Source organism: Rhinoraja longicauda, chromosome 1 (genome assembly GCF_053455715.1).
Source record: "Rhinoraja longicauda isolate Sanriku21f chromosome 1, sRhiLon1.1, whole genome shotgun sequence".
NCBI lineage: Eukaryota > Metazoa > Chordata > Chondrichthyes > Rajiformes > Arhynchobatidae > Rhinoraja > Rhinoraja longicauda.
Window position 1 is genome coordinate 138,153,575 of NC_135953.1, and position 22,527 is coordinate 138,176,101.

The window sequence follows — 22,527 nt, forward strand, 5'->3', positions numbered from 1 at the left end:
CAGTTCCTTCCTTCACACACCGACCGGTTCTATGCCTCCTCATTTACGTGTCCACTTCCTACACACTGCAGAGCTATTGGTCTAAAGGTCAGTCCCCCCACCCCCCCCCCCCCCCCCCCCCACCCCCCCACTCCTTTGCCATGAAGCTAAAGCTGGACAATTCTTCCGAGTCGGGAGAAAACTGGAAAAGATGAAGGATTTCATCTTCCCTGCTGATGTCCCCCAACTCGAGCCCTGAGAATGAGTTTGCGGCAATATATTTTCGGCAAATATTAAACAGCACCCTTTCAACCTCTGAATGCTGCTAGTTTCCTGTCCACAAAATAAAATGAAATGGAGCTCCTGCCCAGCGTTATTACTGGCACACAATCAGGTACCTCCCTATTCTTTCAGTAAATTCCTACAGCATTTTTTTTTCTGCAACCACTGAGTAATGAAAATAAACTGCAGGTTCCACATTTCTATAACATTTCGTTCTAAACACAGCCCCTTGGTCAGTGCTGAGATCTCAGACTGGAATTCAGGATAACCTTCGGAGGGAGCACAGTGATTTCCTTTCAAAACGAAGGCCCAGCCAAGTCATTTTCAGGTTTAAAGTCATTTTCTAGTTCAGTCTGAAGAAGGGTCTCGACCCGAAACGTCACCCATTCCTTCTCTCCCGAGATGCTGCCTGACCTGCTGAGTTACTCCAGCATTTTGTGAATAAATCAGGTTTAAAAAATGCTGACAACAGTATCTGAAAGGCTGAATCTCCAAAGCAGAACATTAAAAACACAGCAACATAGAAAACCGGTGCAGGAGTAGGCCATTCTGCCCTTGATCATCCAGAATCACTACCCCGTTCCTGCTTTTGCCCCATAACCCTTGATTCCGCTAGCCCTGAGAGCTATTTCTAACTCTCTCTTGAAAACCTCCAGTGTTGTGGCCTCCACTGCCTTCTGGGGCAGAGATTTCCACAGATTCACAACTCTCTGGGTGAAAAAGTTTTGTCTCGTCTCAGTCCTACACCTTATTCTTAAACTGTGACCCCTGGTTCTGGACTCCCCCAACATCAGGAACATTTTTCCTGCATCTAGCCTGTCCAATCATCTTAATAATTTTTATGTTTCTATAAGATCCCCTCTCATCCTTCTAAATTCCAGTGAATACAAGCCCAGTCGACCCATTCTTTTCTCATGTGAACGATCCGGAGCCACCATAATTGGAGGAACAGCACCTCATATTTCGCTTGGGCAGCTTACACCCCAGCGGTATGAACATTAACTTCTCTATCTTCAAGTTGCCCCTGATTTCCCTCTCTCTCCATCCCCTCCCCCTTCCCAGTTCTCCCACCAGTCTTACTGTCTCCGACTACATTCTATCTCTGTCCCGCCCACTCCCCTGACAACAGTCTGAAGAAAGGTCTCGACCCGAAACGTCACCCATTTCCTTCCCTCCAGAGATGCTGCCTGTCCCGCTGAGTTACTCCAGCATTTTGTATCTTTGAACTGAAGGCATGACTGCCCAATCTTGGGGCAGTCAGGCAACAGCAGAGGAAAAATGGTACACCACTTGTTCATCATGCACAAGCAAGAAAGCATTTTTTAATGTGAATAATTTACCAGACCGTTTTTGTTTCAGGGCAAGTCTACATTTTTTGCTCAAAGTGTGGCAGCCATTAGTATTTCCTATTTTCCCTAATCGATCCTCAACAACACCTTTTTACACTTCATGGTGTTTCAGTGAAATATGTCAATGGTTCATTGGTTTCTGTATTGTCACCTGCACCAGGTAAAGTGAAATAAGGTTTGTACACACAGGTCAGCAAGACCATCCCTGTACATAAGCACAATTAGCCCGGTCAGTACAGTACACACAGAACAGCCCACTGAGTCCATATGCAAGATGCGCCATTTTGGGGCCGTTCTACAATCCCATCTGTAGTTGGCCACGAGGCCCATTGCAGCCGTCGCCTCCATTCCGGTCGTCCCGTGATCTGATGTCCCTCTCCACACTCGGCCCTCCTCAGCCCTTGCTCCCCAGGGGAAGGGGAGGGGGAGATACATAGATAAGGAGTTGTAAAGTGCGAACATGAGACCAAGGGAATGAAAATCAAGGAAAATGTAGAACAGATCAGTGTTAGCTGGGAAAGCTAACCACAAAGTTCACCCTACACATGAAAATATTATTACGCTCTTATCTGAAAAATACAAACATGGTCGCACTTTTTTGTTTAGAGATACAACGCGGAAATAGGCCCTTTCGGCCAACCGGGACCGCACCGCCCAGCAATTCCTGCATATTAACACTATCCTACACCCACTAGGGACAATTATTACATTTACCAAGCCAATTAACCTACAAACCTGTACGTCTTTGGAGTGCGGGAGGAAACCGAAGATCTCGGAGAAAACCCACGCAGGTCACGGGGAGAACGTACAAACTCCGTACAGACAGCACCTGTAGTCGGGATCGAACCCAGGTCTCTGGCGCTGCATTCGCTGTAAGGCAGCAACTCTACCGCTGCGCCACCGTGCCGGTAAAAACTTGCAATTCTTATTTCTGCGGCATTGCTAAGTACCAATTGTTTGCTTTGTTTTCCTACATTTCAATTACACCACTTCTAAAATGTTCCATTGCCTACTAGCGTTTGAGGTATTAGAAGATTATGGTCTACCTTAGTATAAGAAAATAACTGCAGATGCTGGTACAAATCGAAGGTATTTATTCACAAAATGCTGGAGTAACTCAGCAGGTCAGGCAGCATCTCAGGAGAGAAGGAATGGGTGACATTTCGGGTCGAGACCCTTCTTCAGACTGATGTCAGGGGGGCGGGACAAAGGAAGGATATAGGTGGAGACAGGAAGACAGTGGGAGATCTGGGAAGGGGGAGGGGAAGAGAGGGACAGAGGAACTATCTAAAGTTTGAGAAGTCGATGTTCATACCACTGGGCTGCAAGCTGCCCAGGCGAAATCTACCTTAGGAGATCTGTTCTTCTGCACAAAATTTGAAAGCATTCAGCGTATCATTCATGGAATGAGGACAGGGTTCAAGTCAGTTTAGCACCCTGGTGGATTTTCTATGAAAATTATTTTTGCCGTGTTTCCAGAGAGGAAAACAATAAGTTTGCTGATGATTATCCTTGATCGTGCTTAGAAACTTTGAGAGAAAATGATAGCCAGCCAAAGATCTTATCACAACAACATATTGTTCCATTCTTCCATATTTGTTCCTGAAATTTACAACACAGCAAACTTTACATAACGGGTACCAAAAAAAATAAAATTCTGGCTCCATGCTTAATCTGAGTGAGGTCCCAAAGAACTGCAGTCTTAAAAACCCTGAATAAATAAAAATACTGGTTCACATTTGGGACAGCGATGGTTTTGTATTCCCGCTAAATGCCAGGACAGGACAGGACAGGACGTATGTATTCACTGGAGAGTTAGAATAATGTTCGTTCTTTACTGAAAAACAAGCAAATTCCTTTGTTCTTATAAGATGGGCGGCACGGTGTTGCTGCCTTACAGCGAATGCAGCGCCGGAGACTCGGGTTCGATCCCGACTACGGGCGCTGTCTGTACGGAGTTTGTACGTTCTCCCCGTGACCTGCGTGGGTTTTCTCCGAGATCTTCCGTTTCCTCCCGCACTCCAAAGACGTGCAGGTTTGTAGGTTAATTGACTGGGCAAATGTAATAATTGTCACTAGTGTGTGTAGGATAGTGTTGATGTGCGGGGATCGCTGGGCGGCGCGGACTCGGTGGGCCGAAGGGCCGGTTTCTCCAAATCTAAATCTAAAGATGTTTCCAAATAATTTACAATTAAATAAGCTGAAGTATATTGAATGTTTAAATAATTTAAATAATGGCGTGGACTTACCATCGGAGCCTGCGATCCCGTGCCAGGGATCCCTTGCTCCAACTGCGGTCTGTGGACTTTAACATCGAGGAGCTCGCAGTCTCGGGTAGAGACCGACGTCACCAGCTCCACATCGCAGAAAGTTTTAGACAATAGACAATAGACAATAGGTGCAGGAGGAGGCCATTCGGCCCTTCGAGCCAGCACCACCATTCAATGTGATCATGGCTGATCACTCACAATCAGTACCCCGTTCCTGCCTTCTCCCCATACCCCCTGACTCCGCTATCCTTAAGAGCTCTATCTAGCTCTCTCTTGAATGCATTCAGAGAATCGGCCTCCACTGCCTTCTGAGGCAGAGAATTCCACAGATTCACAACTCTCTGACTGAAAAAGTTTTTCATCATCTCAGTTCTAAATGGCCTACCCCTTATTCTTAAACTGTGGCCCCTTGTTCTGGACTCCCCCAACATTGGGAACATGTTTCCTGCCTCTAACGTGTCCAACCCCTTAATAATATTATACGTTTCGATAAGATCTCCTCTCATCCTTCTAAATTCCAGTGTATACAAGCCTAGTCGCTCCAGTCTTTCAACATATGACAGTCCCGCCATTCCGGGAATTAACCTAGTAAACCTACGCTGCACGCCCTCAATAGCAAGAATATCCTTCCTCAAATTTGGAGACCAAAACTGCACACAGTACTCCAGGTGCGGTCTCACTAGGGCCCTGTACAACTGCACACAGTACTCCAGGTGCGGTCTCACTAGGGCCCTGTACAACTGCACACAGTACTCCAGGTGCGGTCTCACTAGGGCCCTGTACAACTGCACACAGTACTCCAGGTGCGGTCTCACTAGGGCCCTGGTTTTCAACCAGTCCCAACCCGGGGTCCGATTGCCCCGGCGTGGGGGAGCTGAGATCCCCCCCCCCCGATGCAGGAGCTTGATCCCCCCCCCCCCCGATACGGAGGGCCTGACCGCCGGCTACGGGAGTCAAGATCGTCCCGTCAACGGAAGGCTCGAGGCCCCCGACCGCGGGAGAACAAAGAAGGGAAGAGATTGAACGTTTTTTTCGCCTTCCATCACAGTGAGGAATGTGGAGGAGTCACTGTGGTGGATGTTCATGTTAAAATGTATTTTGTGTGTCCTGTTGCTTTCAATTGGCACTAGACCAAGTGGACCCGTTGGGCCCAAACCTCTCCTGCATTGGTGCAGCACCCTCTCCTCCCCCCCTCCCCCTTCCCTCCCCTCCCCCTCCCCCCTCCCCCTCCCCTCCCCACTTCCCCTTCGATATCCCCCTTAACCCCCCTTATCCACCTTCCTCATCCCATTTTCCTGCTTTCTCCCCATAACCTTTGACACCAATTCTAATCAAGAATTTGACTATCTCTGCCTTAAAAATATCCACTGACTTGGCCTCCACAGCCTTCTGTGGTAATGAACTCCACAGATTCACCACCCTCTGACTAAAGAAGTTCCACCCCACCTCCTTTCTAAAAGAGCGCCCTTTAATTCTGAGGCTGTGACCTCTGGTCCAACAGGACCCCACTACTGGTCACATCTTCCCATCTCCTCCCCTTTCTGCGTTCCGCAGAGACCGTTCCCACCATAACTCCCTGGTCCACTCGTCCCTTCCTACCCAAACCACCCCATCCCCGCAACACCTGTCCCTTTACCTCCCCCCTCGACTCCATCCAAGGACTCAAACAGTCTTTCCAGGTGAGACAGAGGTTCACCTGCACCTCCTCCAACCTCATCTATTGCATCCGCTGCTCCAGATGTCAACTTATTTACATCGGCGAAACCGAACGCAGGCTCGGCGATCGTTTCGTTCAACACCTTCGCTCAGTCCGTCTTAACCAACCTGATCTCCCGGTGGCTGAGCACTTCACCTCCCCCTCCCACTCCCAGTCTGACCTTTCTGTCATGGGCCTCCTCCAGTGCCATAGTGAGGCCCACCGGAAATTGGAGGAACAGCACCTCATATTTCGCTTGGGCAGATTACAGCCCAGCGGTATGAACATTGACTTCTCTAACTTTAGATGGTTCCTCTGTCCCTCTCTTCCCTGATTCTACTCCTATAACGTGAGCTTGTGAATCTCTGCTGTGTGATCACAGGCTTCAGTGTTGCAAGATCAGATGTGTGGGAAAATCACTGACTTTCATCTTTTCTGCTGAAAAATGCATCTATGCAAATCGAAGGTATTTATTCACAAAATGCTGGAGTAACTCAGCAGGTCAGGCAGCATCTCAGGAGAGAAGGAATGGGCGACGTTTCGGGTCGAGACCCTTCTTCAGACAATGAAGAAGGGTCTGAAGAAGGGTCTCGGCCCGAAACGTCACCCATTCCTTCTCGCCAGAGATGCTGCCTGTCCCCGCTGAGTTACTCCAGCTTTTTGTGTCTATCTTCGGTTTAAACCAGCACCTGCAGTTCCTTCCGACAGATATTTATGACACAATCACTCAAATTTATTTGAATGTATCGCCTTGCCCAATTTGAATGTTTACTTACACCTCTTCTGAAACAAAGGGGTATTTATGATATAATCACTCTAATTTATTTGATTGTATAGCCATGATTGTATAGCCATGTGCATCTTTGCACATCCCAAGCAACTGCAAGGAAGTCAAAGGGTATGAGGAGAAGAAAGTGGTGGAACTACATGATGCTGGTTTTATTAACTTTCAGTCGGAATGCCTAAAATGATATTTGTTTAACCTCTACGATTTTTCCAAGAGAATTCAGAACACATTATTATTTTCTACAAAAAAAAGGCTAGTCCTTTGAAAAGCTTTAAAGATAATGACTGCTGTTCATCACTGTGACACACTTCAACAGCAAAACTATTGATGTCTTTTATTCTCAGCCACGATAAACATCCTGGGAAGTGTTATTTTTAATTAAAAAACCTGTGGTCCCTGAAACACATTTGCTCCAAACAGCACATTGGTTTTAAGTTTTGCATCTCGTATGAAAAGTTCAGTGGGTGCAAACATTTAGAAACATAGAAACATAGAAAATAGGTGCTGGAGGAGGCCACTTGGGCCTTCGAGCCAGCACCGGAGGCAGAGGTTCACATGCACCTCCTCCAACCTCATCTATTGTATCCGCTGCTCCAGATGTCAACATCTTACACAACCCGCCATTCATTGTGATCATGGCTGATCATCCACAATCAGTAACCCGTGCCTGCCTTCTCCCCATATCCCTTGATTCCGCTAGCCCCTCGAGCTTTGTCTAACTCTCCTTTAAATTCATCCTGTGAATTGGCCTCCACTGCCTTCTGTGGCAGAGAATTCCACAAATTTAAACTCTCTGGGTGAAAACGTTTTTTCTCACCTCAGTTTTAAATATCCTCCCCTTTATTATTAGACTGTGGCCCCTGGTTCTGGACACCCCAACATTGGGAACATTTTTCTTGCATCTAGCTTGTCCAGTCCTTTTATAATTTTATACGTCTCTGTAAGATCCCCTCTCATTCTTCTAAATTAATAATAATAATAATAATAATAATAATATGCCTTTATTGTCATTGTACACAAGGTACAACGAAAATAGAAATGCTACAACTGATAACAGTGCGACAGTGCAGAGACAATTGCAATTCCAGTGAATACAAGCCCAGTCTTTCCCATCTTTCCTCATTTGACAGTCCCACCATCCCGGGGATTCATCTCGTGAACCTATGCTGCACTGCCTCAATAGCAAGGATGTCCTTCCTCAAATTAGGAGACCAAAACTGCACACGGTACTTCAGGTGTGGTCTCACCAGGGCCCTGCCCAACTGCAGAAGGACCTCTTTACTCCTGTACTCAAATAGCAGAGGACCAATGCATGACACAATGCAACAAAGAAGGATCAATGCATTATTTAATGCAACACTGTAATCAAAGATGCCAGCTCCCATCATAAGATCATAAGTGATGGGAGTAGAATTAGGCCATTCGGCTCATCAAGTCTACTCCGCCATTCAACCATGGCTGATCTAACTAACCCCATTCTCCTGTCTTCTCCCCATTGCCCGTGAAACCCGTACAAATCAAGAAGATTAGTCCTTGAACATGGAGGATGACAAATCATTGAAGCACTTATGCTGTCAATTGCTTTCCCCATAATAGGTCTTCATCTCAGGGGACAATTCCGAGTGTTCAACTGTGTCTCATGTCTCCACAATCTCTGCTGATGCAGGTGGTACAATTGTTCAGCTTAGTTTATTGTCACGTGTACCGAGGTACAGTGAAAAGCTTTTGTTCCATGCTAACCAATCAGCGGAAAGACAACACATGATGACAATCGATCCATTTACAGTGTGCAGATACATGATAAGGGAATGACGTTTAGTGCAAGGTAAAGCCAGCAAAGTCCGATCAAGGATAGTCCACGTTTCACCAATGAGGTAGGTCGTAGTTCAGCACAGCTCTCTGGTTGTGGTAGGATGGTTCAGTTGCCTGAAAACAGCTGGGAAGAAACTGTCCCTGAATCTGGAGGTGTGCGTTTTCATACTTCTATACTTTTTGCCTGATGGGAGAGGGGAGAAGAGGGAGTGGCCGGGGTGTGACTGATCTTTGATAGTGCTGCTGGCCTTGCCGAGGCAGCGTGAGGTATAAATGGTGTCAACAGAAGGGAGGTTGGCTTGTGCGATGGTCTGGGCTGCGTCCACAATTCGCTGCGATTTCTTGCGGTCTTGGATGGAGCCGTTCCCAAACCAAGCTGTGATGCATCCCGATAAGAGACACAAAAGACTGGAGTAACCCAGCGGGTCAGGCAGCATCTCGGGAGAGAAGGAATGGGCGACGTTTTCGGGTCGAGACCCTTCTTCAGACTTAACTAATACTGGATTGTTGGAGCAACACCAGATATTATTCTGTTGACACGAGGAAGACACAAGGACTCTTACAAAAAAAAGACACAAAGTGCTGCAGTAACTTGACAGATCAAATGAATGAAAGATATGCAAAAAAAGTAACGAGGATCAAGGAAACGGTCTATTGTTAGCCCCACAGCTTTTCTCCAGAGATGCTGTCTGACCCGCTGAGATTCTCCAGCTTTTTGTGTCTACCTTAAATGGTAGGCGAGGTGAGGTGAAATATAGGTGGGGGGGTTGATTGGTAGATGGTTGTAGATGGTTGAAACGACAAAAAGTGCCAGACAAGGATAGGAGAGGCGTGAAACGCAAGCCCAAGGAAGGTCTACAGGTAGGAGGGGGTGGTATGTAGGGGATAGGGGGAAATGTGTGTGTATGCAGGTGGGGCAACGAAGAGAGGGGAAGGGGGGCAGGTTTAAGAGGGTGTTTATAGGTCAGTCACTTAAAATTAGAGAATTCAATGTTCATACCACTGGGGTGTAAGCTACTCAAGTGGAATATGAGGTGCTTTTAGTTTAGTTTAGGTCAGTTTAGTTTAGTTTAGTTTGGTTTAGTTTAGAGATACAGTGCGGAAACAGGCCCTTCGGCCCACCGGGCCCGCGCCGACCAGCGATCCCCGCACATTAACACTATCCTGCACACACACTTGGGACAATTTTTACATTTGCCCAGCCAATTAACCTGCAAACCTGCACGTCTTTGGAGTGTGGGAGGAAACCGAAGATCTCAGAGAAAACCCACGCAGGCCACGGGGAGAACGTACAAACTCCGTACAGAGGGCACCCGCAGTCGGGATCGAACCCGGGTCTCCGGCGCTGCATTCGCTGTAAGGCAGCAACTCTACCGCTGGGCCACCGTGACCGCCAGGTGCTGTTCCTCCAGTTTGCACACGGCCTCACAATGGTAATGGAGGTGGCCCAGGACAGAAAGGTCAATATGGGAATGGAAAGGGGAGTTAACTTCATATTCCATTTCCCCCCTTTCTCTTACGCCACTCCACCTCTAAACCTTATCTTCTTATCTCACTTCTTGTATTTTCATTCCAGGCCTTTGTCAACCATCATCCAATCAACCCCCCCCCCCCCCACCTCACCTGTCTACTGCCAGGCTTTGTCCTATCATCATCATATCATATATATACAGCCGGAAACAGGCCTTTTCGGCCCACCAAGTCCGTGCAGCCCAGCGATCCCTGTACATTAACACTATCCTACACCCACTAGGGACAATTTTTACATTTACCCAGCCAATTAACCTACATACCTGTACGTCTTTGGAGTGTGGGAGGAAACCGAAGATCTCGGAGAAAACCCACGCAGGTCACGGGGAAAACGTGCAAACTCCTTACAGTGCAGCACCCATAGTCAGGATCGAACCTGAGTCTCCGGCGCTGCATTCGCTGTAAAGCAGCAACTCTACCGCTGTGCTACCGTGCCGCCCTACCCCCACCTCTCTTCCAGCTTTCCTCTCCCACCTGCAATCAGTCTGAAGAAAGATCCCGACCCAAAACATTGGCTATCCATGTACTCTGTGATCTACGGACTGTTCCCAGGGACGCATTCAGAGACTGACATCGAGTGCTGCTGGAAGGTCATCAACTCGGTGAAAGACGCTCTTTGGTCTGCCCGAGCTTTGTTGACCTCCCAGCGGAGTGAGCTGCCCGTGGGGGAATGTTGCCGACTGGCTCGCTGCAGACTGCAGGAGTGCGTGCTGAGGGACGCCCTGAAGCTCAGTGCAGCCAACGCCAAGGCTCTGTGGGGGAGGGCCACAGTCTAGGGTCCTTCCGCTGCTGGACATGGGGGGCAGGGTGTGGTGGAGAGAGACGCCCCTCAAAATAAGGGATTCTATGTAAATTTCTGTGTAAATTTGGAAATGAATATCTGCATTGAATGTGTAACTTCCGGAAATGTCGGATGGTGTTTTTGAAAGGAATATGTTTTGTAAATATTTATTACTTGAATAAAGTATTTTTTGATATAAAAAATGTTCTCCAGAGATGCTGCCTAGCCCGCTGAGTTACTTACCTTTTTTAAAAAATATATTATTGCAATCAAACTTCATTTTCTTCCTGTGCCCAAGCAATTATTTTCTTAAAATAATGTCCAAAATGAACACAGTGCTTCATCCAACCTTATGTCTAAGAGCTCTTTAAGCCTGCTAGTACTTCCGCTTCACTTGATGTGCATTCCTCTCAGAACTCCACCCTCATTAGCGGCTGTTTTTAAAATACCCTGCGCAAAGTTCATTTTGATCATTTCCTCCTCACAAAATGTCATTTACTTTCTCCAATCACTTTCAAAAAACCCCATTCCACCATGTTTTTGACATCAACAATCTCTTTTTTTTTTCTATCTTCACTCTCGCTGAGCAAGTTTTTTCCTCCCTCCATTCAGCATGGAGAGAGGGAATGGGTGACGTTTTGGGTCGAGACCCTTCTTCAGAAGATTGGTATAATCTTTGTTTACAACAAGAAAAATCATTTAGAGGGCTAAATGATTTTTCTTGTTGTAAACAAAGATTATACCAATCTTCTGAAGAAGGGTCTCGACCCGAAACGCCACCCATTCCTTCTCTCCATGCCCGACCTGCTGAGTTACTCCAGCATTTTGTGAAATAAACACATTCGATTTGTACCAGCATCTGCAGTTATTTTCTTACAAGGTTATACCAATGAATTATTCACCCCTTCCTTCAACATTTTTTAAAGCACACCAACATCAAAAAATCTGCCAAGTCCTGCTTTACTGTGGATTACATGCACTGTACTTCAAAGTAAGCCTTGAATTCCTGCATTTTCATGCATTATCTCTGGTGTGTAGCTCTGCATAGTTTCACAATAGCTCACATATCTAAGTGACATTTCAAGACAAAAGAGGATAATCACATTTAGATAAAGAATTTTAGCGCACTTCAGCCTGTCTTCCCACAACAGCCTCCATCCATGTTATTCTCAATTCATAAGGCCATAAGGTCATGTGATAGAGCAGAATTAGGCCATTCGGCCCATCAAGTCTACTCTGCCATTCAGTCGTGGCTGATCTATCTCTCCCTCCTAACCCCATTCTCCTGCCTTCTTCCCATAACCTCTGACACACGTACTAATCAAGCGTCGATCTTTGCCTTAAAAAGTGGTGTTGGCTCGAAGGGTCAAATGGCCTCCCCCGCACCTATTTTCTAAATATCCATTGACTTGGCCTCCACAGACTTCTCCAAAACCTTCACATCCTTCCTGCGATATGCTGACCTGAACTCCACACAATACTCAAAATGCAGCCTAAGCAAAGTTTATAAAGCCGCAACATGACTCACTGACTCTTATACTCAATGCCTCGACAGATGAAGGCAAGCAAACCATGTGCCGTTACCAAACTGATCTCCCCGGTGGCTGAGCACTTCAACTTCCCCTCCCATTCCCAGTCTGACCTTTCTGTCATGGGCCTCCTCCAGTGCCATAGTGAGGCTCACCGGAAATTGGAGGAACAGCACCTCATATTTCGCCTGGGCAGTTTGCGACTTCTCCAACTTTAGATAGTTCCTCTGTCCCTCCCTTCCCCTCCCCCTTCCCAGATCTCCCTCTATCTCCCTGTCTCCACCTATATCCTTCCTTTGTCCCGCCCCCCTGACATCAGTCTGAAGAAGGGTCTCGACCCGAAACGTCACCCATTCCTTCTCTCCCGAGATGCTGCCCGACCTGCTGAGTTACTCCAGCATTTTGTGAAAAAATCGATTTGTACCAGCATCTGCAGTTATTTTCTTATCAAACCATGTGCCTTCTGTATCATCTGCTTACATTGCCACTTTCAAGGAACGATGAATGTAGAACCAAGATTCCTCCATATCAAGCACGGCAGATGCAGTTCAATACACAAAAGATTCTATCTATCTCTACAAGGTCAAATGTGATCGGAGAAGATTTAGGCCATTCAGCCCATCAATTCAGGCTGTATCTATTCCCCCCTCTCCCCCCCCCCCCCGAAAAGATCCACAAGCAAAACTGGTCCGGTGGGAGTATTGTTTCAGCCGTGCTGGCTCGAAGGGCCTAATGGCCTCTTCCTGCACCTATTGTCTATTGTCTATTGTCTATTAAACTCTTCCTGTCTTGAGTCTGTTCTTTCTTCCCTTGCCTGCTCTCTCCAACGTATTGGGCACCCCTCATGCTCTCTGCAATCTCTACTTTCCAAATGCCAACCAATGCATCTTCACCATGGTTCTCCAATCTCTCAATACCTCCCCGTGTATCAGAGTGCCTCAGGGGGGGGTTTAATTCATCCTTGGCTGAGTCCCAACCAATTTCTCCCCAGCACCACTCCCACTGACACTGCCGCATTCAGACGAAATTCAACTGCTTTAAGTTTAGAGAAACAGGCCCTTCGGCCCACCGGGTCTGCACCGACCCAGCGATCCCCACACATTAATACTATCCTACACCCACTGGGGACAATTTAAAAAAAAAATGTTTACCAAGCCAATTAACCGGCAAATCTGTACGTCTTTGGAGTGTGGGAGGAAACCGAAGATCTCGGAGGAAACCCAAGCAGGTCACGGGGAGCACGTACAAACTCTGCACAGACAGCACCCGTAGTCGGGATGGAACCCGGGTCTCCGGCGCTGCATTCGCTGTAAGGCAGCAACTCTACCGCTGCGCCACCGTGACCGCCCTCCAATTAACTCCACTTACTTTCTCAGTACAAAAGTTGTACCAACAGGCACTTGCATGGGCCAAAGTTAGGCCAAAGTGGGCAGCACGTTGGTGCAGTGGTAGAGTTGCTGCCTTACAGCGAATGCAGCACCGGAGACTCAGGTTCGATCCTGACTACGGGCGCCGTCTGTACGGAGTTTGTACGTTCTCCCCGTGACCTGCGTGGGTTTTCTCCGAGATCTTCGGTTTCCTCCCACACTCCAAAGACGTACAGGTTTGTAGGTTAATTGACTGGGTAAATGTAAAAAAAATAAAAATTGTCCCTAGTGTGTGTAGGATGGTGTTAATGTGCGGGGATCGCTGGGCGGCGCGGACTCGGTGGGCCGAAGGGCCTGTTTCTGCGCTGTATCTCCAAATCTAAATCTAAAATCATCTTTTTGTCTTACATATCGATTAATTGCGTTGGTACTGTATAGGTGCTGCTTTCCTCACTTGAACGGAACTTGAAATTTCCATTATCTTCGCGTCAATGTTGATCTTAGGCTCATTTAAAAAATATGTATTTGTCTCCAACCTTTCCTTTCTCACGAAGAAAGATACGAAGCACTGGAGCAACTCAGCGAGACAGGCAGCATCTCTGGAGAGAAGGAACGGGTGACGTTTCGGATCGAGACCCTCCTTCAGACTGAGAGTCAGGGGAAAGGGCAACGAGAGATATAGACGGTGATGCAGGGAGATTTGAATAAGCTTTATTGGCCAAGTATGTACACATACAAGGAATGTGCCCTGGTGCTCTCAGACACCTCTCAGACAACTCTCAGACACCTCTTCCTACCTATCCCTGGACCATGACCCCACCGATAAACACCAGACGTAGCAACATGTGCCCTGGCGCTCCGCTCGCAAGTAACAACACGAGCGTACAGTAGACAATTAAGAATAAAGCATAAAACATTAAAACATTAAGAATAAAACATTATAGTTTAAACATGTGAATGAAATAAATCAGAGCAAAAAGATACAGAACAAATGAATGAAAGATATGCAAAGTAAAACGACGATAAATGCAATAGGACATTTTTAGCTGTTTGCTAGGTGAGAACGAGAAGCTGGTGCGACTTGGATGCAGAAGGGATTGAGAGGGAAAGAATGCAGGGGTTACTTGAAGATAGAGAAATCAATATATTTTTTTAGAGATACAGTGCAGAAACAGGCCCTTCGGCCCACCGGGTCCGCGCCGCCCAGCGATCCCTGCACACTAACACTATCCTACACCCCACTAGGGACAATTTTTACATTTGCCCAGCCAACCTAACCTACATACCTGTACATCTTTGGAGTGTGGGAGGAAACCGAAGATCTCGGAGAAAACCCACGCGGGTCACGGAGAGAACGTACAAACTCCGTACAGATGGCGCCCGTAGTCAGGATCGAACCTGAGTTCACGGCGCTGCATTCGCTGTAAGGCAGCAACTCTACCGCTGCGCCACCGTGCCGTCTGCAATGGACCCAACTTTATTAACGGTTCGCTTTCCTTTCTCAACTTCTCTATCTCCATTACTGATGGTAGGAGAGGGTCAAATGTCCATTGGAGGCTCACAGAATCCCACAGTTATTGCCGCTGTATCACATCTCAGTGTGCCTCCTGCAAGGATTTCACTCCATTCTCCCAGTTCCCCTGGCTGCATCTGATCTGATGACGACAATGATTCCACAACAATGATTCTGAAAGATGGACACAAAAAACTGGAGTAACTCAGCGGGGCAGGCAGCATCTCTGGAGAGAAGGAATGGGTGACGTTTCAGGTCGAGGCCCTTCATCACCCATTCCTTCTCTCCAGAGATGCTGCCCGTCCCGCTGAGCTACTCCAGCATTTTGTGATTATATCTTCGTTGTAAACCAGCATCTGCAGTTCCTTCCTACACATTTCGTCTTGTGTTTTCCTCAACCTGGCCTCCCCCTCAACCACGACCATTTCAACTGTTTTAATAACCATATTTCTATTCCCATGCTGTGTTTGCTTGGCCTGGGCAACAATAAGGTCATTTTCGTCCTCAATCTCCACCCAAAAAGCCCTCACATTCAACAGAACATTCGACCTTCACTGGCATTCCACCACCAGTTTCATTTATTGCCTCCGCTCCCCTTTCAGTAGTCCAAAACCACTGCCTGGACCACCAGAGAATAAAGAGGGAAGAAGTTTAGACTTTATTGCCTTCCATCACAGTGAGGAATGTGGGGAATCCGCTGTGGTGGATGTTTACGTGAACTTTTATGTAGTTGTGTGTCTTGTTGCTTTTTTTCAGTGTGGCTGTGTGGTCAATCGAGTTTCACTGTACCTTAATTGGTACACGTGACAATAAACAGACCTTTGAAACCGTTGAAAAGGTCAATTTGCTGCGTCACTCCTTAGTTTGCTCGTCCATCTCTATTGACTACTCCATTGATCTTTGCACTTGCCCATCCAACTGTGGAAGTTAGAGTCATAGAGCGATACCGTGTGGAAACAGGCCCTTCGGCCCAACTCGCCCGCACCGGCCAACATGTCCCAGCTACTCTAGTCCCACCTGCCCGCGCGCTTGGCCCATATTCCTCCAAACCTGTCCTATCCATGTACCTGTCCAACTGTCTCTTAAACGTTATTCTTGCTGCAACGCCTCTTCCCTTCCCGCCATCCAAGGAAACACACAGTTCTTGCGGGTGAACTGTCAATTCATTTGCAATTCCTTTATATTGTTGGTCACAATGTGATTTTCCCTGCGATGGAGAAATGCAAACGCTGATTTGAATGACTGCTTTGCAGAGCATTTCCTTTCATTCTGCAAGGGTAATTCTGACCTAGTTACTTGCAACTTCGATTTACCTTGCCTTGCTTTTCAAGACAGAGTTAGATTTAGCTCTTAGGGCTAACGGAATCAAGGGATATAATGGAAAAAAAGCAGAAACGGGCTACTGATTTTAGATGGTCAGCCACGATCATAATGAATGGCGGTGCTGGCTCGAAGGGCCGAATGGCCTACTCCTGCACCTATTTTCTATGTTTCCATGTTTCTACGCCTCACCCATTCAAAATCTGTGTTGCAAGTAACCTACCATGCGCTAAAGAAACCAAAGAAACACAAGGTCTGATGAAGGGTCTCGACCCGAAACGTCACCCATTCCTTCTCTCCTGAGATGCTGCCTGACCTGCTGAGTTACTCCGGCATTTTGTGAATAAAGAAACACAAGGAACAGTACGTTATCTTCTTGTATGAAGCATATGCAAATCTTGAGATTCAAAATGGAATTCAACAATATCAGATAACCGGCCGATTCTGATGCAAAGTTGTCCACCTGAATTGAAATAAATTGAATTGAATTGAATTGAATTGAATTGGATTGAATTGAATTGGATTGAATTGGAATTGGATTGAATTGAATTAAATTGAATTGAATTGGATTGGAATTGGATTGAATTGAATTGGATTGAATTGAATTGGATTGAATTGAATTGGATTGGATTGAATTGAACTGGAATTGGATTAAATTGAACTGGAATTGGATTAAATTGAATTGAATTGAATTGAATTGAATTGGAATTGAATACTGTCACATTCACACATCTGTTGAGCATTTCCAGTCTTATTTTTTATTACCAATTTCCAGAAACAACTCTGTTCTGCATCTCCCAGTTCTACTATTGTTTTGTTTCCATAAAAACCTCATAATTCTCCCACTATTTGTTTTCCTCTGCACAGCTTTGATTAATAGGCATTCATCACCCTCTCTTCCATGCCACCAATAGTATTTCTTGTCAACTGGACAGTTTTAGGTTCCGCCCTTTCCATGACATCCCCTGTATGCTTTCCACCCATCTGCTTCTCTGCAACCTAAACTCAGTTGTCACATCGCCAGCTCTGATGAAAGGTCGTCAACTCAAACCATTAGCTCTGTTTCCCCCTCCACTGATTCTGATTGAACATCCCCAGCATTTTGTTTTTATTACGCATCTGAAGTTGTTCTTATAGTTTGTTTTGGCGATAACATTATGTTTCTGGTCTGTTCGTAGCAATCACTGATTATTTTGCCAGTTTTTTTTCAACCGCACAAATGGTTACTTCAGCATAGTTTGTTCTGCCCTTGCAATAAATCAATCGGAGCGCAGCACGGCAATGTTTAAACAAAACCTCCATCGTGTTTGTGGGTCGCCTAACACAAGTTTCAGTTTAGTTTATAGTCACGTGTACCGAGGGACAGCGAAAGTAGAAACGAAATGCTGGAGTAACTCAGCGGGTCAGGCAGCATCTCTGGAGAGAAGGAATGGGTGACGTTTCGGGTCGAGACCCTTCTTCAGACTGATGAGGAGAATTCACAGTTGAGGGGCAAGATGTGCAACTCTGAAGGAGGGTCTCGACCCGAAACGTCACCCATTCCTTCTCTCCAGAGATGCTGCCTGACCCGCTGAGTTACTCCAGCATTTTGTGTCTACCTTTGATTTAAACCAGCATTTGCAGTTTTTTTCCCTATGAGGTACAGTAAAAAGCTTTTTGTTGCGAGCTATCCAGTCAGCAGAAAAGCAATACATGATTACAATCAATCCATTTACAGTGTATAGATACTGTACATGATAAGGGAATAACGTTTAGTGCAAGGTAAAGCCAGCAAAGCCCGAACAAGGATAGTCCAAGGGCCATCAAAGAGGTAGTTTATAGTTCAGCACTGCTCTCTGGTTGTGGTAGGAGCCAATAAATAGATGTGTAGGAAAGAATTGAAGATGCTGGATTAAATCGAAAATAGATACAAAATGCTGGAGTAACTCAGCAGGACAGGCAGCATCTCTGGAGAGAAGGAATGGGTGACGTTTCGGGTCGAGACCATTCCTCAGACCAATAGATCACTAAACCTATTTCTGAAAGATTTAACTTAATATATTGCCCAGAGTGAGCCAGGCACACCATTTGGTTATGAGAGAAATTCTCTGACAAGTGTGAGTGTCGCCAGAACAGGATTTGCACAGTAAATGGTAGAGCCCTGGAGAGTGTTGCTGAACATAAGAGACCTGAGAGCACAGGTATGTGGTGACCTGAAAGACAATAGACAATAGACAATAGGTGCAGGAGTAGGCCATTCGGCCCTTCGAGCCAGAACCTCCATTCAATGTGATCATGGCTGATCATTCTCAATCAGTACCCTGTTCCTGCCTTCTCCCCATATCCCCTGACTCCGCTATCCTTAAGAGCTCTATCCAGCTCTCTCTTGAATGCATTCGGAGAATTGGCCTCCACTGCCTTCTGAGGCAGAGAATTCCACAGATTCACAACTCTCTGACTGAAAAGGTTTTTCCTCATCTCAGTTCTAAATGGCCTACCCCTTATTCTTAAACTGTGGCCCCTGGTTCTGGACTCCCCCAACATTGGGAATATGTTTCCTGCCTCTAACGTGTCCAACCCCTTAATAATCTTATATGTTTCGATAAGATCGATAAGACTAGTCACAGTGAAATTCTTTGCTTGCGTGCCCCAATAGTCGCCACATAAAGGGCACTGACAAAGTTACAAGGTGTCCCTGCCTAGTCCACCTTTGTTCTCCACCCCCCCCCCCCCCACCCCCTCAAGGTGCCCCCCCCCCACACCAGGATAACTTGGCATAATTCATGTTGTTGGCTTTTAGATCCATTTTCCTAACGCTTTTCAGGAGAACGTTGGAGGACCTACTGGTCTTTTGGCACATATTCACAAAATGCTGCAGTAACTCAGCAGGTCAGGCAGCATCTCAGGAGAGAAGGAATGGGCGACGCTTCGGGTCGAGACCCTTCTTCAGACTGCACAGTTCACCTCCCCATATTCTTGGGGATGCGGCCATCTTTCTACACTAATATCCAGTGAGGATTTCCTGGCTCAATTAATGCCGGATATCTCAGCTTGAGCGAAGATGACTGCTTTGCAACTAACGCAATGTCACCCATGCTCAATTCAAACACACTGACTTTCCACAAGCAGTCCAGCAGAGTGTTGCCGTGCCGAAGCACATCCCCTATTGGCAAACCGTGTAGAAATAGTCCACTGGTCCCGCGTGCATGTGTTGGCACCATTTCTCAAAGTCCAGCCCATGCTCCAGTCGGAGAGAACGAAGGGAATGGGAAGACAACTGTAACAGACCGCAGGTAGACCCAAATGCAGCACACGGAACCAAGGAAGTAGTTTTAGAATGAGCTTTATTTCTACCTGCTCGTGGTCGGGGACAGAAGACTGAGGCGTTCACCGGGGCCACGACGAGGCATGAAGGTCGGGAGCAGGCAGGGTCGGCAACGGGAAATCAGTCCATGAGAGAATGCTGGAGAGTCTTGCATGAGGGCTAAGAACAATCTGGCAAAGAGTGTGTGTGCAGGAAGGGTTTACGTGCTGGCTTGATTGGTGATCTGGAGCAGGTGAATGAACAGGTGAGGGGAGTTGGCTTAGCGTGGTGGGCGTGGCTGGCAGGTGAGTGAACAGGACAGACTGTGACAACAACATCAATCGCAGCGCAAAGCGTGATCACGCAAAGACTCTGGCAGCACGGGCACGGTGGCGCAGCGGTAGAGTTGCTGCCTTACAGCAAATGCAGCGCCGGAGACCCGGGTTCGATCCCGACTATGGGCGCTGTCTGTACAACGGAGTTTGTACATTCTCCCCGTGACCTGCGTGGGTTTTCTCCGAGATCTTCGGTTCCCTCCCACACTCCAACGATGTACAGGTTTGTCGGTTAATTGGCTTGGTGTAAATGTCAATGTGTATAGGATAGTGTTAGTGTGCGGGGATCGCTGGTCGGTGCGGACGGGGTGGGCCGAAGGGCCTGTTTCCGTGCCGTGGTCAAAATCGAAGGTAGACACAAAATGCTGGAGTAACTCAGCGGGTCAGGCAGCATCTCGGGAGAGAAGGAATGGGTGACGTTTCGGGTCACCCATTCCTTCTCTCCCGAGATGCTGCCTGACCCGCTGAGTTACTCCAGCATTTTGTGTCTAAAGTAAACTGTGTCTGTTACCCCTCTGCTGACCGCAGCCAGAAGCCTCCTCTGCAGACATAACCAGACACCTCCAATTGATCCTAACCAGACCTTCCTTCATCTCCCAGTGCACCATCCTGTGTTTCTCTGTCTGCAGCCTCCCTCATAAATCCTTGCTCCTGCTCAGCAGTCAGGTTTACAATTTGGCCAGGAGGTGACACAGGAAAAAGCAGGAACGGGGTACTGATTGTGGATGATCAGCCATGATCACAGTGAATGGCGGTGCTGGCTCGAAGGGCCGAACGGCCTACTCCTGCACCTATTGTCTACGTGTCTACAGCTGGCGAAGAAGTAAGCCTCTGCCATTAAGACCCGCACAGCCGCCATGCCGCCAGCTCGCTGGCATTTCCCCAGAATATTCCACCACCCCCCTCGTCTCCCGAAATTGCCCGTTAAACACAGGGGAGCTTATGCCTGCCGTGCAAACTAAAACAAATCGATTCCCTTGCTTACATTTTAAAATGCTGCAGAACAATCATGTGGTGGAAAATGAGGTTGCTGTCCAGAGGCACTACGTTACTTGGCAATGTCCAGAGGCACTACGTTACTGGAGCTATGTCACTTGGCAATTTGATGCCTTGGCTGAGCTGGCTGTACCCACTTTGGAAGATTGGAACTTTGGAAGCTGGTTGATTGCACAATGAACAAACACAGATGTTCCTCGACTTACGATGCTTCGACTTACGATATTTCCCCTTTACGATCGTGCAAAAGCGATGCACATTCAGTGGAACCCCGTACTTCGAATTTCGAATTGTGACCTTTTCCCGGGCTGGCGATATGCGGTACGATACTCTCCCGTGATGCCGGGCCACGGCAGCGAGCCGCAGCTCCCGGTCAGCCCCGCCATCATGAGTGTAAACAACCCATACTCTGCAGTGTACTGTGTGCCAGCGGCTTTTGGACACAGTGTTTTGTGTTTTGTGTTTTTGAGTGTGAGTGTTAGTTAGTCTAGGCTAGGCTATGATGTTGGGTAGGTTAGGTGGCTATAATGTTCAGTAGGTTAGGTAGCTATGATGTTGGGTAGGTTAGGTGGCTGTGATGTTGGGTAGGTTAGGTGGCTATGATGTTGGGTAGGTTAGACTAGGCTATGATGTTGGGTAGATTAGGTGGCTATGATGTTGGGTAGGTTAGACTAGGCTATGATGTTGGGTAGGTTAGACTAGGCTATGATGTTGGGTAGGTTAGGTGGCTATGATGTTCGGTAGGTTAGGAAGCTATGATATTCGGTAGGTTAGGAGGCTATGATGTTGGGTAGGTTAGGTGGCTATGATGTTGGGTAGGTTAGGTGGCTATGATATACAGTAGCTTAGGTGGCTATGATGTTGGGTAGGTTAGGTGTACTAAATACATTTTCGACTTACAATATTTTCAATTTACGATGGGTTTATCAGAACGTAACCCCATCGTAATTCAAGGATCATTTGTACACGCAAGCAAAGCTAAATAATTGGAAGTACTGTCATCTCCAGTTCTGACCTTACAGAAATTGTACTGTAATTTGTATATAATGGGGTTATCTTGATAAGAATCTTTGGAGTTCAATCACTAATACAGCGATCTCTCCAAGAATCAGCCAGTCCGGCAGTATGAAGTTCAATCAAGAAAGAATCTGTTGGTCATTTAACCCAAAGATCATAAGGTCAAAAGGTCAGAAGGAATAGGAGTTGAATTAAGCCATTCGGCCCATCAAGTCTACTCCGCCATTCAATCATGGCTGATCTATCTCTCCCTCCTAACCCCATTCTCCGCATAACCTCTGACAAGCGTACTATTCAAGAATCTATCTATCTCTGCTTTAAAAATATCCACTGATTTGGCCTCCACAGCCTCCTGTGGCAAAGAATTCCACAGATTCACCACCCTCTGACTAAAGACATTTCTCCTCATCTCCTTCCTAAAAGAACGTCCTTTAATTCTGAGTACCTCCTTCAAAGAGTACATTTCCAGCATTATTCAAGTCATTCTTCTCTTTGCCTGCCCTCCAGGGTCAAAAATGATTTTAACCTCAACATAAGGTATTTATTCACAAAATGCTGGAGTAACTCAGCAGGTCAGGCAGCATCTCGGGAGAGAAGGAATGGGCGACGTTTCGGGTCGAGACCCTTCTTCAGACAGTTACTCCAGCATTTTGTGAAATAAATACCTTCGATTTGTACCAG

The 22,527-nt window shown here is 46.8% G+C and overlaps 1 protein-coding gene across 1 annotated transcript in view; it reads right to left on the reverse strand.

Moving 5' to 3' along the window:
• Positions 1-21,215, reverse strand: part of afap1 (actin filament associated protein 1) — a 179,817-nt gene extending 158,602 nt beyond the window's left edge. The window contains exon 1 of the mRNA XM_078399527.1: positions 21,107-21,215. Coding sequence (XP_078255653.1) covers positions 21,107-21,215 — 109 coding nt within the window. The remainder of the gene's footprint in view (positions 1-21,106) is intronic.
• Positions 21,216-22,527: the final 1,312 nt, after the last annotated feature.